The sequence below is a fragment of the Suricata suricatta genome, chromosome 15 (genome assembly GCF_006229205.1).
Source record: "Suricata suricatta isolate VVHF042 chromosome 15, meerkat_22Aug2017_6uvM2_HiC, whole genome shotgun sequence".
Classification (NCBI taxonomy): domain Eukaryota; kingdom Metazoa; phylum Chordata; class Mammalia; order Carnivora; family Herpestidae; genus Suricata; species Suricata suricatta.
Window position 1 is genome coordinate 43,281,277 of NC_043714.1, and position 13,569 is coordinate 43,294,845.

Genomic DNA, 13,569 nt, shown 5'->3' on the forward strand with positions numbered 1-13,569 from the left:
GTGGAATTTAAGGAAAGGTATTAAGCAGGCTGTGTTTTAGCTTATGGGCAAGTAATAAATTGTATCATGTATCTTGAATGTATCATAAATAAGCTGCTATATAACGATTGCCACTTCAGATAGCTGTGAAATTAGGGGATTAACTAGTTGGTACCTAACCTTCTAATTTCTGTATAAGTCTAATTACATGAAATAGAAGTGGGGGGTTGATTTTTCACTTTGCTTTTCTGTTTGGAGTGTCATTGTGACTACTGTATTGTAAATGATGGAAAATAATTGCATATGTTAAAAAATAAATTGTGTTATATTAAAAAAAATAAAAAGGAAAGGAAAGGCAAAAAACATCAAATATCAACAAAACTGCTAGATCAAATTGGCCATTTGATATAAAAAATACAGCAACTAACAAATTCTATGTATAAGTACAATAAAATTTAGTAAATATAGCTACATTCAGAAAGGCAAGCCCAAGGACTCTCATGTTAATCTTACCTAATGCTTTATTTATCCAGTATACTTATCAAATATACTTTCTTACCATAATATTGTAGTTGACATTAATTGTCTCATTTTCATAGGGGACAGTCATTTGAACAGGTTTAATATCATTCTTTCCTTTCCTTACAACATCATAGATGGGATTTCGAGGTTGCTGGTTTTGTAGAATTTTTTTCAGTTGCTTCTCCAGAAGTTGTGGAGCATTGTTAACTACTTCAAAAATGCCATAATCCACATTAAATCTAATTGCCTCTGAAAAGGTCTGTAAAATAGATTTACGAAAATAATGTCTTAAATTTGTATAACTCTCTCAAAGAGGACTTGACAGTTACAACATATATGCATATATACATACACAAAGTTTTGTGTACTTAGTCACTACCTCCTCTCTTTTAGGAGCTTGGAAATCTCTTGACTACAGATAAGAAAACCCACTGAATCCTTCCTTTCCAATGTACTTATGCCATGAAAAAGGGGTATATTACCGCAGAAATTCCCTTTGCATAAATATCTCTGTGTTTCTCTGGAACTGGAAAGAAATACACACCTGGTCTCCATGAAGCAATGTTATTCTCTTAGGAGTGGGTGGATTACTAGGGAAGAATGAGTAAAGGAAGAAGAAACAACACTCCTGTTATCTCTTTCATCCCCAGGAGCCATGAAAGAGCTAAAGTCTCCCTTGCCCAAAAGGATAAAATTAAGTACAATGTGTTCTTCATTTAAGACTATTTCAACACCATTCCTCTCACTGTGAAAAAAGAGAGAGCACGCGAGTGAAAGACAATAACATTTCTAAGCTTTTCTCAGTAATTACTAAATGCTGCCAAGTCTTATTTAAAGTCAGTCAGTTAATATACAACAGTTAGGAGTCTTGAGTTTGAATGCCAATTTGCATATAAGTAGCTCTGTGACTTGGAGTAAATAATTAAACATGTTTGGGGTCTCCATCTCCATAACAAATAAATAGTGGACTGGCTCTGTCTTTTCCAGTTTGCCCTCCAAATCTGGAATCAAGCTCCTTTGTCAGAATACTAACTTATTTTAGGATACCTTTAGTGAACTATGTACTCATGCAGATTACTTTATAAAATTTTAGCCAGGTGGTAGAAGACATCTAGCCCTTCCCCTTGCATCAATACATGTCCTAGGGAGAGCACCAATTCTTTCAAATTTTACTAAGAGATTGCTAGATATACCATAGTTAAAATTTAATAAATGGTAGGATGTCATATTGGAGTTAGAAATATATATGTACATACATAAAAATATCAATATGTATGCATATATAGATGTACATACTTTATTTTTTCACATTTATTCATTTTTGAGAGACAGAATATGAGAGGGGAGGGGCGGAGAGAGAGAGACACATAATTTGAATCAGGCTCCAGGCTCTGAGCTGCCAGCACAGAGGTCGATGCAAGGCTCAAACCCACAAACCATGAGATCACCACCTGAGCAGAAGTCGGGACACTTATCTGACTGAGCCATCCAGGCGCCCCAATACATACTTACATATTTTTTTAATGTCAGATAACATCACATCTCTAAAGTCTGATTGTCTCCCCTTCTAAGGAATTTAAAGTTCACGGGCAATAGAATTCAATATGAAAGTCAGTCTACTGGCCAAAAGGCCTCAGGGCTATGATTTCCCCTCAAAAATGACATGCATATGTCAGTGGACAAGTAATAACAAGTACCAATAAACTGTGTATAAGTTTTCTTCAATAAATATATTTAATTGCATCTGTCTTTCAAACATGAGATTCAAACAGGCATCACTTACCTGAATGTCAAATATGATCTCTGAATTATACTATCCCTAGACTAAACAGATAAATGAGTCTGCTAATACCAGAGATAAGATTCATGTGGTAGGAAAAAGCAACTGAATTAAGCTTGGTAGAGAATGGACAAAAATATTAGCCAGGGTGGGGGAAACAGGATAGTATACTACAAAAGACCATCTGGAAAAGATTTCTTCTAGTTCTGAGTATCCATGGAACAAGAGAGCAAGTTGTGCCTTTGTTTTCCTTTCTTTTTTCTACCTCCTACCCTCACACCTGGTGGACAGAGGAACACAAAGCTGTGATAATCCAAAGCCAAGAATGCCAATTAGTTAGTTCTATGAACAAATAAGATAATTCCTGCTATTCAGGTTAGAAAAATAATGACCCAGTAAAAAAACATTAGGGGGACTGCGATGCTCTGAGACCCTCAGTAGCCAGTGTTACTCAGGAGTAAGCAGTTAAGGTACAGATGGGAGAAATAAGAAAGGAAACAAGAACTATCGCTAACTGGACATCTACCACGTGCGAGCATGTGACAAGACACTTCAAATACAGTCTCCTTCCACATTTCTGAGATCACTCTTTATTGAAAGTGGACACTCAGGATGGTTAGGTGATGGGCCATGGATTCAGAGCTGTGAAGTGCTAAATCAGGGCTACTGAAACAAGTCTATCTGGTCCCAAAGACGGCACATTTCCCCTTCTTTATGATTATATTGCCTCACATACTGATAAAACTAGCATGTACCAACCACCTTCTCTAGGCCAGGCACTGTGCTAAGCAATAATCCTATAAACTTAATGGAGCCAGGATTCAAACCAAGGTGTTTTATCAATAAAGACACAGAAGCATGAAGCAGCATGGTGCATGTGGGTAATTCTCAGCAGTTCCATGCAGTTAGAATATAACTAGAATAGTTCATAGTTGAAACTGTTTGAGGAACAGAGGAAAGACTTGAGGTAGATGAGATAGGACCAAATCATGGAAGGCTTTGCATGCCATTTTAAGAAGCATAAGTTCATCTTGATCCTTGAAATAGGGTGGGATGGGAAAATCCTAAATTGGGGAGTAAATCTGATGGGTGTTTTAGGAAGATTCTCCTGGTAGCAGTCTGGAGTTTTGTTCGCTGGCTCTTGAGTTGGTGAGGAAGAATGCTCACATCCCACAAATAGAGCCACTACCATGCTCTGTTACCTCAGAGATACTGGCTGTTACTGTCAGAGCCCAGGGTCAGTGCGGCAATTAGTAACTCACTTGCACGGGTCACTGTCCCCAGCACACACAGGGCCTAGGGCAGGCTGTAAGGCAGGTAGTTAGCAATCACTTTCATTTTCAACTCACAAAGCAAAACTACAGCTGAAAAAAGTTAACTGATCTCTTCATGGATTTCAGCACGTCCCCTGGTAAGCGCACTGCAGAGCTGCGGGTTCATGGCTACAAGACTGTTTTAAACCCTGGGCTGACACGTAATTTCAGTAGGCGTCAGTGGATGCTGTGGATTAGCTCACTCAGGATCTGTTCCAACCTCCTGAAACACAGAATCTGGACAACTAAAAACTGTAGCACCCGGACTCCTGTGTAGTTCAAGTTACACGTGTGACTCGGTTCTGCTACTCGTATGCACGAAATACTTGAATTCTGAAGCAAGTCAAGTAGGGAAAGAGGCAGGGCCTATCCATCCTGAGGAAGGAAAGCCGAATGACATAAGCACATGAAAGTGAGGAGAGAAATAGGACCAAAAAAAGTATTTTACCAAAAAAACCCCAAAAAACACAACAGAAGGAAAGCTATAATTAATTGTGTCCATGATTAAATGACATGAAATGTAGCTACATAAGATGTAAAAATATTTAAAATTTTTTAACTTAAGAATTTATCTCACTGGAGGGGACACCTAGATGGCTCAGTCAGTTGAGCGTCTGACTTTAGCTCAGGTCATAATCTCATGGTTCATAAGTTTGAGCCCCACTTCGGGCTCTCTGCTATCAGTGCAAAGCTGCCTTCAGATCCTCTGTCCCCCTCTCTCTGCTCCTCCCTACTGCCTCAAATAAATAAACAAACATTTAAAAAAATAATTTATCTCAGCAGAATTAAAAATGTGATAGTCTTTGCCAAGGGGATATACGTGCTTTCCTATTTTAGAAGCCATGATTTCCAATGGATCTCGGAAGGTTCTTGATAGCACTTTGATTCTAAGATTATAAAAGAGGCAAGTAACTAATTCAAAGCCTCCCCCAGTTCACTTATTTCAGCAACAACAAAACTTTTGGATGCGCAAGTGTCAATTATTATCCCAAGCAAAGAGGATACAAGTTGAATACAACTCTTGCCCTTGCAGGAATAATACATGGTCATTCATTTTTCTCTATGATGAAGAGTCAACAGAATGCTGAAATAATTTAAATTAGTGTAACATGCAAATGCTAAAGGGGAACTGTTCACAGAAAGACCATGGTAGTAATACTAGAGGCTTTTTATTTTTAAATCAAGTTTAGTTATTGTGCTTTAAAAGGGATTTGTCTCACCTAAAAATCTATCCAGAAAAGAATAAGCAGAATGATTAAATGAAAGAAATGTTGGGCAAAATCACTTTGCTTTTCTAGGATTTATCATAAAAGGGGTTTTAATTAAACAATCCCAAGGTGCCTTCCCTGTTTGATACTCCAATGATCCACAATTGTCTCTCAGGGAAAAAAAAAGTCTGTATCTTCTTCTTTCTCATAAGATCACCCAATTCCACTGTTCCTTTGTTATTTTACTCATTTATTCAGTAAGTATTCATTGAACCCTTATTAAGTGAGCTATCATGATAGATGATATATATTGCCACACTGAGTGAGCCCGTCCAGAGCACTCTCCACAAAGCCCTAAACGAAATGAAGGAGACACAGATCTGGCTTCAAAGTATGCTGATCCAACGAAGAAGAAAGAGATGTAAATACAGAGGCAATAATGACTCATCCTACAAGACAATGAGCCCTACAGTTGGCACACGAGGTGAAATCATATTTAGTCAAAATTATCCCTTGAAATCCTTGGGCATAAGGTATAAAGCTGCCCTACCTCTCAAGAAGCTGATCAGAGTGTTTCCTCTAGAACTGAAAGGGGTCACTGATTTCTTCAGTTAGGAACCAGATGAAATGGTGGGCTTGTGTTTAAAACCCATATGATACAGAGATATGCATGTTTAACACTAGAGTGCCCCTCAGCATGATCAGATGACTGCTCTAGCAAAGGCAAGCAGGAAGAGACCACTGAGGGAACAGCAGAGTCTCATCTTCTGGCTCCTACCCTTATCAAGATGCTCAGGGATGGGTGTGCATGTTTATGAATTAGTAAAACAGATAAAACCATCCTCACTCTTTAAGTCACCTCACTCTCTCTGCAGAGCACGAGTAATTCATTGTGAGTAATAACACATGTATATTGATGAACTGAAAGCAGTCTGGCATTCCTGAAGCTTAATAGTCAAGAGGGAACTAACAGGATATAAGCCCTGAGAGAAAGGCAGAGGACGAGTTCATTAAGGACTTTGTACTATATGCATAATTCCCAACTCGCTGTCTCGAATCTGTGGTTCTCAGAGTGTGGTGTCTGGCCCAGCAACATGAGAATCACCTTGGAAGCTGCTAGAAATGCAAATTGTCAGGCCTCTCCCTATAATGAGAAACTCTGAGAGTGAGGCCTAGTAGCAGCCTGTGTTAACAAGCCCTCAGGTGATTCTGTTGCATGTTCAGATTTGAGAATCATTGCTGTAGGATGATGGGGAGCCAGTGAAGAGTGGTCAGCGGGGAAGAGACAGAATCCAGATCAAGACAAACTTTAACACCCACCTTCTGTCTGCTACTTCATGCAGACTTTCCCGTGTACTCACATAAGTGGAGGGGTGGACATCTACGTTCTGTACTCAGAAGGAGGAACCCTGCTCTTTATTATGCAAATTCATGTTGTTTGCTTAAAAACAAATCTCTCTCAGGCGCCTGGGTGGCTCAGTCTGTTGAGCATCCCACATCACTCAGATCATGTTCTCAGGGTTTGTAAGTCCAAGGCCCGCATGGGGGCAGCTCGCTGCTGTGGAGACAGAGCCCTCTTCGGACCCTCTGTCAACCCCCCCACCTCTCCCCCACTTCCGTGAGTGCTCTCCCAAAAATAAACATTTGTAAGAAATCTCTCTCATACATCAAGTCCTTTGTTTTCACTACTTCTCAGTCTATCCACAAAACTCCTACAGTTGGTTTAGTATGTGACAATAAAAGACATGTGAGGTGGAAGAGATAGAAATGAATGAGGTAGGAAGTCTCCCTCCAGAAAAAGCTGAGTAGGCTGATTTAGAGAACACTCAGCTTTTAATCATATGACAAGAAAAATCTTCGGTTTGAGCCTCAAACCCAATCCTCCGCAAGCTGTTGCAGACTGCTCTTTCCCTTACTTTTCTTATTTCAAGGGTATCATTTTCCAAATGTTCTAAAACGAACTGACCTGAAGGCGGTGAAAGCTAACTTTGTAGTACCAGTCATCCATGTGCGAAAAATATTTCCACAGAAAAAGCAAGTGCACAAAAATATTTTTACCACAATAAATTGCTGGCTCCACATTTCTTTGAGAAAGAGGAGGGGGGGAAAAAGAGCCTGTGAATAATTAGTGATGTGCTTAAACTGCCAGCGGAGCACCACTGAATCTTACTGGGTGCCAGATTATTTAGCTGAACAGTATTTAAATTAAAAACTAATGACTAGGTTAATTTAATACATGTTCATCTCTGCTCCAACTCTGTCTCTACTAATTGCGCTCCAAAGCTGTATTTTAAACACGCATCCTAGTCAGCGAATGAAAAACATGTGACTACTTGAATGTAACAACTCAGTTACCAATGATTTCTTTTAATCTAAGTTTTACTGTCATTTTAGATGTTTCACCATAAACTATTTGCTGGACACATTCACCAATGGGATGGAAGGAATCATGTGCCACATAAAATACAGAGAAATATCCTTAGTTAATAAAATGAGTTAACGTTTGGTAATGTGAGTGCTTATGTTTGAGCTACAAGGCTTATCAAAACACTCAGAGGTATAAACGCTGAACTCGGCAGTACTACCTAGACTCCATCAACACCTTTAAAAATCAATCTCCGAGTATTTAACTTTTGGCAGCTGAAGACCCAAGCCCTACATCCCCCTTGATGCCACTCATTCCCCAAATCTGCACTCTCTTTCTTTCTCTCTCCTTCCCTTTACCCAACAATCTATCTAACCAACATATAAATCCTTCATAAAGCTGCAAGAAATTATAATAGTTTACAGATTAAAGAAAAAAGTGTGGAGAATGAGTCCCCCCCAAAAAAAGAAGTTATGGTAAAATTCCAAAGGCAAATAGCTATGCGTGGTCTGGCAGACACATGACATACCTATCCTTGCAAGGAGGGTATAGAACAGGCCACCCCTTCAGCTTCTGCAAACCATAAATGTCACAAACATTCTAAACCACCCACAGAGGACCAACCTAAATCTGTATGTGGGCTCATCTACCCAATCCCACAACAGTCACTGAGCATAAAACGCACAAAACAAAACCAAGAGGGGGAAAAATGTTTTCACACTATAGCACAGAAGAAAACTTAATAAGCAAACACTTGTCCATAAAGAGTTGACAGCAAAAGAAAAAAAAACCCTCCCAGACACCAAATGAAAACAATATCTGAATATGAAGCTGGCGCCAGAACAAACGGCACGAAGTTATGAAAGCTAGGATTTGGAAAGTGCCATAATCGTTTATAATAGCAGCAACTGTCCTGGACTCCCCTCATCAAAATAACGTGGAGGCGGGCCACCAGCCGTCAATTACTGGATCTTACAGTGCGTCCCAAGGGTGTTATGGGGTAATGGAAAGAAGGAGGGTAGGAGACAGAAAGCCTGATTCCTAGGCCCATTTCTGCCACAATCCAATCTGGCACCTTGGGCATGCCTCTACAGATGTGGAAGAAGACTGTGAAGTCTCAGAAATCTAGATGACTTAAGGGAGGGACTTTTGGATTGAGAATAATATATATCTACACTGTCTATCTCAGGCTTAGATTGCTGGGGGTTTTCAGTGGAGACGGTAGAGGCAGTGAGGCAGAGGATTAGAAGGTTTATTTGTTTATTTAAAAAATATCTTACAGGGAAGATGTAGAAATAAAAAAAACAATCATCCTCAAAAAATTTTTAAAGAAGAAAGGGACCTATTCTTGGCCCCAGGAAATTTACAGTGTAGCTTCTGAGATAAAAATAAACAGAGAAGATGAATCAAATTTTCTTTAGCCAGGAAAGTCTAATCTCCCACCTGACACATATACCCCCATAAAATATTCCCCCAAATGATTTCCTAACCTATATCCAAATATCTCCAATCACAGGAAGTTAACTCTTGTGAATAATGTCATGCCTATTGTTCTGTTCTACTGTCAAAAAACAAACTTTAAGTTCTGGTGAGTGAAAATCAATTTCCTCATAAATGCTGGCCTTGGTTCTGCCCTCCAACTTCACAGAACAAGTTAACCCCTCTTCCTCAATCAGATCTTGAAATATTTGGAAAGAGCTGGTCCATTCCAATCCTTCTACCCATTCCCCAGCCAAGTTCAACACCCACACTTCTTTCAACCCTTCCTCATCTGACATGGTTTCCAGAGTATTCATTGGCCGAATCTCCCCAAGTCTGGTTTGGCAAAGCAACTCTTAACCTGTGGCACCAAGAATGGAACTCAATATTCCAAATGTAGTCTGACAACTCAATCCAATTTTTAAAAAAGACTACAAAACATTTACCGAGTGCCTTCTATGCTCCAGACTAATATTTTTCTTGATTTTAATTAAACTTCTGTTAATGCCCCCTAAAAGCACACAGGTTTGTTTTAGACCACTTCAGGTTACCACAATAAAAATGAGACCAGATTCTGTTCTCCCACTGCCAGTTCCATAGACTTACAGCATAGTAGGACAAGTTTTTGAGCCATGCGGACCTGAGTGACCCTGTCACTTAACTAGCTGAGTGACCTTAAGCTGGAAAAACACTAGTTCACTTACAGTGTTTCATCCAGGACCCTGATAAAAATAATTTGAAAAGTCAATGCCAATGACAGATTTATGTAGCACAGAAGTTTATTCTCTAGACTGACAATGATCTCCCAATCTAATTAAGGAGTGACTGTCCCTCATGTTTCAGGAACGGAAGATGAAGGAAAAAGAAAGAGAAGCACTAACTTCTTTGTGCCAACCACTTAGTATACATTACTTTGTTTCATTACAACCTTATAGGACAGTTACACTGTTTTCACAGAGAAAAATATCAAAGAACTAAGTAATTAAAAAATGCGTCCAGGATCACTGGTTAATATCTGCCTCACTTCTATTCCTAACCATCACCCTGGGGGGTGAGCACAGGGAGAACATGTGTGGTCAAGGTGGGAGGGGGCGGCTCAGGGGAGGCAGGAAAGATTGTGAGGATGACACAAGCAGTGTGAAGCTGGAGCTAAAACTAGAAAGGTTAGATGGAGGCCAAATTGCAAAGGCTCTTGAACTCCCTACTAAGGAATTTGGATTTAAATCTGTAGGCTATTAAGAGTCAACCCCTACTGGCTACAGTTACAGAACCTGTTCAAATATCTGAAAACTAATTTCACAGATAATGATATGAGTTTTGGAGAGACAAAGTCGCATAAGTGCAGCATGTGTTGGGTATATTACTTTAGATAGGGTTGGGAGGGAAGGTTTCCTGAATAGAAGTGACTTAAATCAGGGAGAAGTTGTGAAACAAATACCTCAGGAAAGAGCACCCCAGCCTGAAGGGCCCTGAGTATACTTGGGATATTCGTGGTGGAGAAACATGAAGAGGGCCAGGTAGGCTGGAAAAGAATTAACAGGAGGAAGAGGCACAGGAAATAAAGACCAGGAGATGGCAAGAGCCAGATCATATAGGATTCTGGATTTTATTCTTAGTGTAATGAGAAGCCACCTTTGAGGGCTTTGAGCAGGAAGTAACACAGTACTATTTATCTGTATTATTATTATTATGTTATTGCTTTTATTATGCTTCACTGAAACCATAATACATTAAATTTATGGCTCCCTAAAATGCCACTCCATAATGCTCCAAAACAAGAGAGCTCAATTTGGTACATTTATTCTCAATAAACTCATGCTGGCTTCTAACTCTTAGTTAAGGGCTAATAAATCAAACATTACTAATCTTTCTAGAATCTTGCCCGGAATTTGGTTTGAAAATCCATCATTCTTTCCCCTCCCTGTCCCCAAATTCTTTTTGGAAATCTGTGACCATGTTTCCGCTTCTCCTAACTTGTGGCGTGCAGCATGGGTAGCTAATAGGTAGATTACGTGGCACCACATGTAACTGCAAAGGAATGAGAGAGACAAAGGGGGGCGGATAGAATGAGAGAATGTAAAAGAGAAGGATTTGGAGAGACAGAAAGCAGGAGAGAAGCGGGACATATGAAAGAGTCAAACTGCAGGAATCTGCTGGGGTAGAATGACTCATGACCACAGAGATATTCTGTCACCTCACCTGAAGCCTGAAACACACAAAAATGGTAACATCAATTCTGTCTGGATGGCAGGACTCTGCCTAAATTTTTCTTACATTTAAGGTAAATTTTCCCTAGTATTGTTATATCACTTCTATAATTTAAAATAGATTTTTAATTTTTTTTTAACATTTATTTAGAGAGACAGAGCACAAGTAGGAGAGGGGCAAAGAGAAAAGGAGACACAAAATCCAAGGCAGGGTCCAGGCTCTGAGCTGACAGCACATAGCCTGAAGCCAGGCCCGAACTCACAAACTATGAGATCATGACCTGAGTCAAAGTCAGACGCCTAACTGACTGAGCGACCCGGGTGCCCCTAAAATAGAATTTAAAAAAAAAGAAAGTTAGGCAGGGGAATTTATATTCTGAAGCAAGTAAAAGTCAAGATAATCACAAAATTTGAGACAAAAAAGTATAAATCTTGAGAAATTAAAATTAGATCCAATATAGACATTTTTCTTTTTAAAATGTCACAAAAAATTAGAAAAAGAATGGAGAATGCAGAGCCTAGAAGAAAGACTATATACTCAAAAAGAGCAAACTTCTGACAATTTTGTGATGCTGCTGGGTTTCTTGTAATATACAACCAGACGATGAAAAATCAGACCGGGGGCGCCTGGCTGGCTCAGTTGGTTAAGCATTAGGCTCTTGATTTCAGCTCAGGTCATGATCTCACAACTTGTGACTTTGAGCCCTGCATCAGGCTCTGTGGCAACTGCATGGAACCTGCTGGGGATTCCCTCTCCCCCATCTCCCTGCCCTTTCCTCACTCATACACACAGGGACACACTGTCTCAGTATAAATAAACTTAAAAAAAAGAGGGGAGCCTGGGTGCCTCAGTTGGTTAAGCATCCAACTTCGGCTCAGGCCATGATCTTGTAGTTCAATAAGTTTGAGCCCCACCCAAGTTGGGCTCTGTGTTGACAGCTGGGAGCCTGGAGCCTACTTCAGATTCTGTGTCTCCCTCTCTCTCTGCCCCTCCCCCACTCACACTCTATCTGATTGTCTGTCTCTCTCAAATAAATATTAAAAAAAAAAAAGAAAAAGAAAAAGAAAATCAGACCAAACAAGAACCCATGAGGTATTCTCTACCATCACTCAGGCTTGTTGCTGGAAAGGGAGATGTGCTTGGTGTCCCAGTCTAACCTGCATAATGGTTCCAGAGGCCTGGCGGTGCCAAATGGAGGAGAGAACACAAATTCTTTTGGAAAAAAGGAAAGTAAGACAAAACAACAAACATGCATGCATAGATACATACATCTATGCAAAAACTAATCTAGGCAAGAAAATGCATCAAGTACTTTCTCTTCAAAAGACATTTCCAGTGGCTGGGCTTTAAGAGAGTCAACATATTATGGCCCACTACCACTCTCACCATTACTATTTAAAACAGTACACAAACTCTTAGCCTCAGCAAAGAAAGAAAGGGCACCCAAATTGGCAAGGAAGAAGTCAAATTTTCACTATTTGCAGATAACATGATACTCTATGTAGAAAACCCAAAAGATCCCACCAAAAAAGTTGCTAAAACTAATACATGAAATCATCAAAGTCACCAGATATAAAATTAACATGCAGAAATCTGTTGCACCTATACACACACACACAAAAAAAACAAAGCAGCAGAAAGAGAAATCAAAGAATCAAGCTCATTTCCAAAAAAACCAATGATACCTAGGAATAAACCTAACCAAAGAGGTAAAATATCTACACTCTGAAACTATAGAACACTTATGAAAGAAATTGAAGAGGACACAGAGAAATGGAAAAGCATTCCATGCTTACGGATTGGATGAACACTGTTAAAATGTCTATACTACCCAAAACAATCTACGCATTTAATGCAATCACTATCAAAATACCTCCAGCATTTTTCATAGAGCTAGAACAAATAATCCTAAAATTTGTATGGAACCACAAAAGACCCTGAATAGCCAAAGCAATTCTAAAAAGTAAAACAAAACTGGAGGCATCATGATTCTGGATTTCAAGCTATATTACAAAGCTATAGTCATCAAGATAGTATGGTACTGGCACAAAAACAGACACAAAGTTTAATGGAACAGAATTAAAAAAACCCAGAAATGGACCCACAACTATCGGCTCAACTCCTCTTCAACAAAGCAGAAAAGAACATTCAATGGAAAAAAGACAGTCTTCACAACAGTGAAAAATGGGGAAACTGGACAGTGACATGCAGAAGAATGAAACTGGACCACTTTCTTACACCATACACAAAAATAAATTCAAAATAGATGAAAGACCTAAATATGAGACAAGAAACCATAAAAATCCTAGAGGAGCACAACCTCTTTGACTTTGGCTGGAGCAACTTCTTACTAGTCATGCTGCCAAAGGCAAGAGAAGCAAAAGTAAACATGAATTATTGGGACTTCATCAAGATAAAAAGCTTCTGCAAAACCAAAAAATAAAATAAAATAAAAATAAAAAACCACAATCAACAAAACAAAAAGGCAGCCTACAGAATGGGAGAAGATATTTGCAAAGGACATATCTGATAAAGTGTTAGTATCCAAAATCTATAAAGAAATTATCAAACTCAATACCCAAAAACAAATAATCCAGTTACAAAATGGGCAGAAGACATCCAGATAGCTAACAGACACATGAAAAGATGCTCAAAATCACTCATCATCAGGGAAATACAAATAAAAAGTACCATGTGATACCACCTCACACCTGT

General features: G+C 39.2%; 1 protein-coding gene across 6 annotated transcripts in view; it reads right to left on the bottom strand.

Moving 5' to 3' along the window:
• RGS22 (regulator of G protein signaling 22) overlaps positions 1-13,569 on the bottom strand; it is a 123,805-nt gene that overhangs the window by 92,926 nt on the left and 17,310 nt on the right. For all 6 annotated transcript variants that reach the window (XM_029923946.1, XM_029923948.1, XM_029923944.1 and 3 more), the window contains one exon: positions 539-760. In XM_029923946.1, the coding sequence (XP_029779806.1) occupies positions 539-760 (222 nt within the window). The remainder of the gene's footprint in view (positions 1-538; positions 761-13,569) is intronic.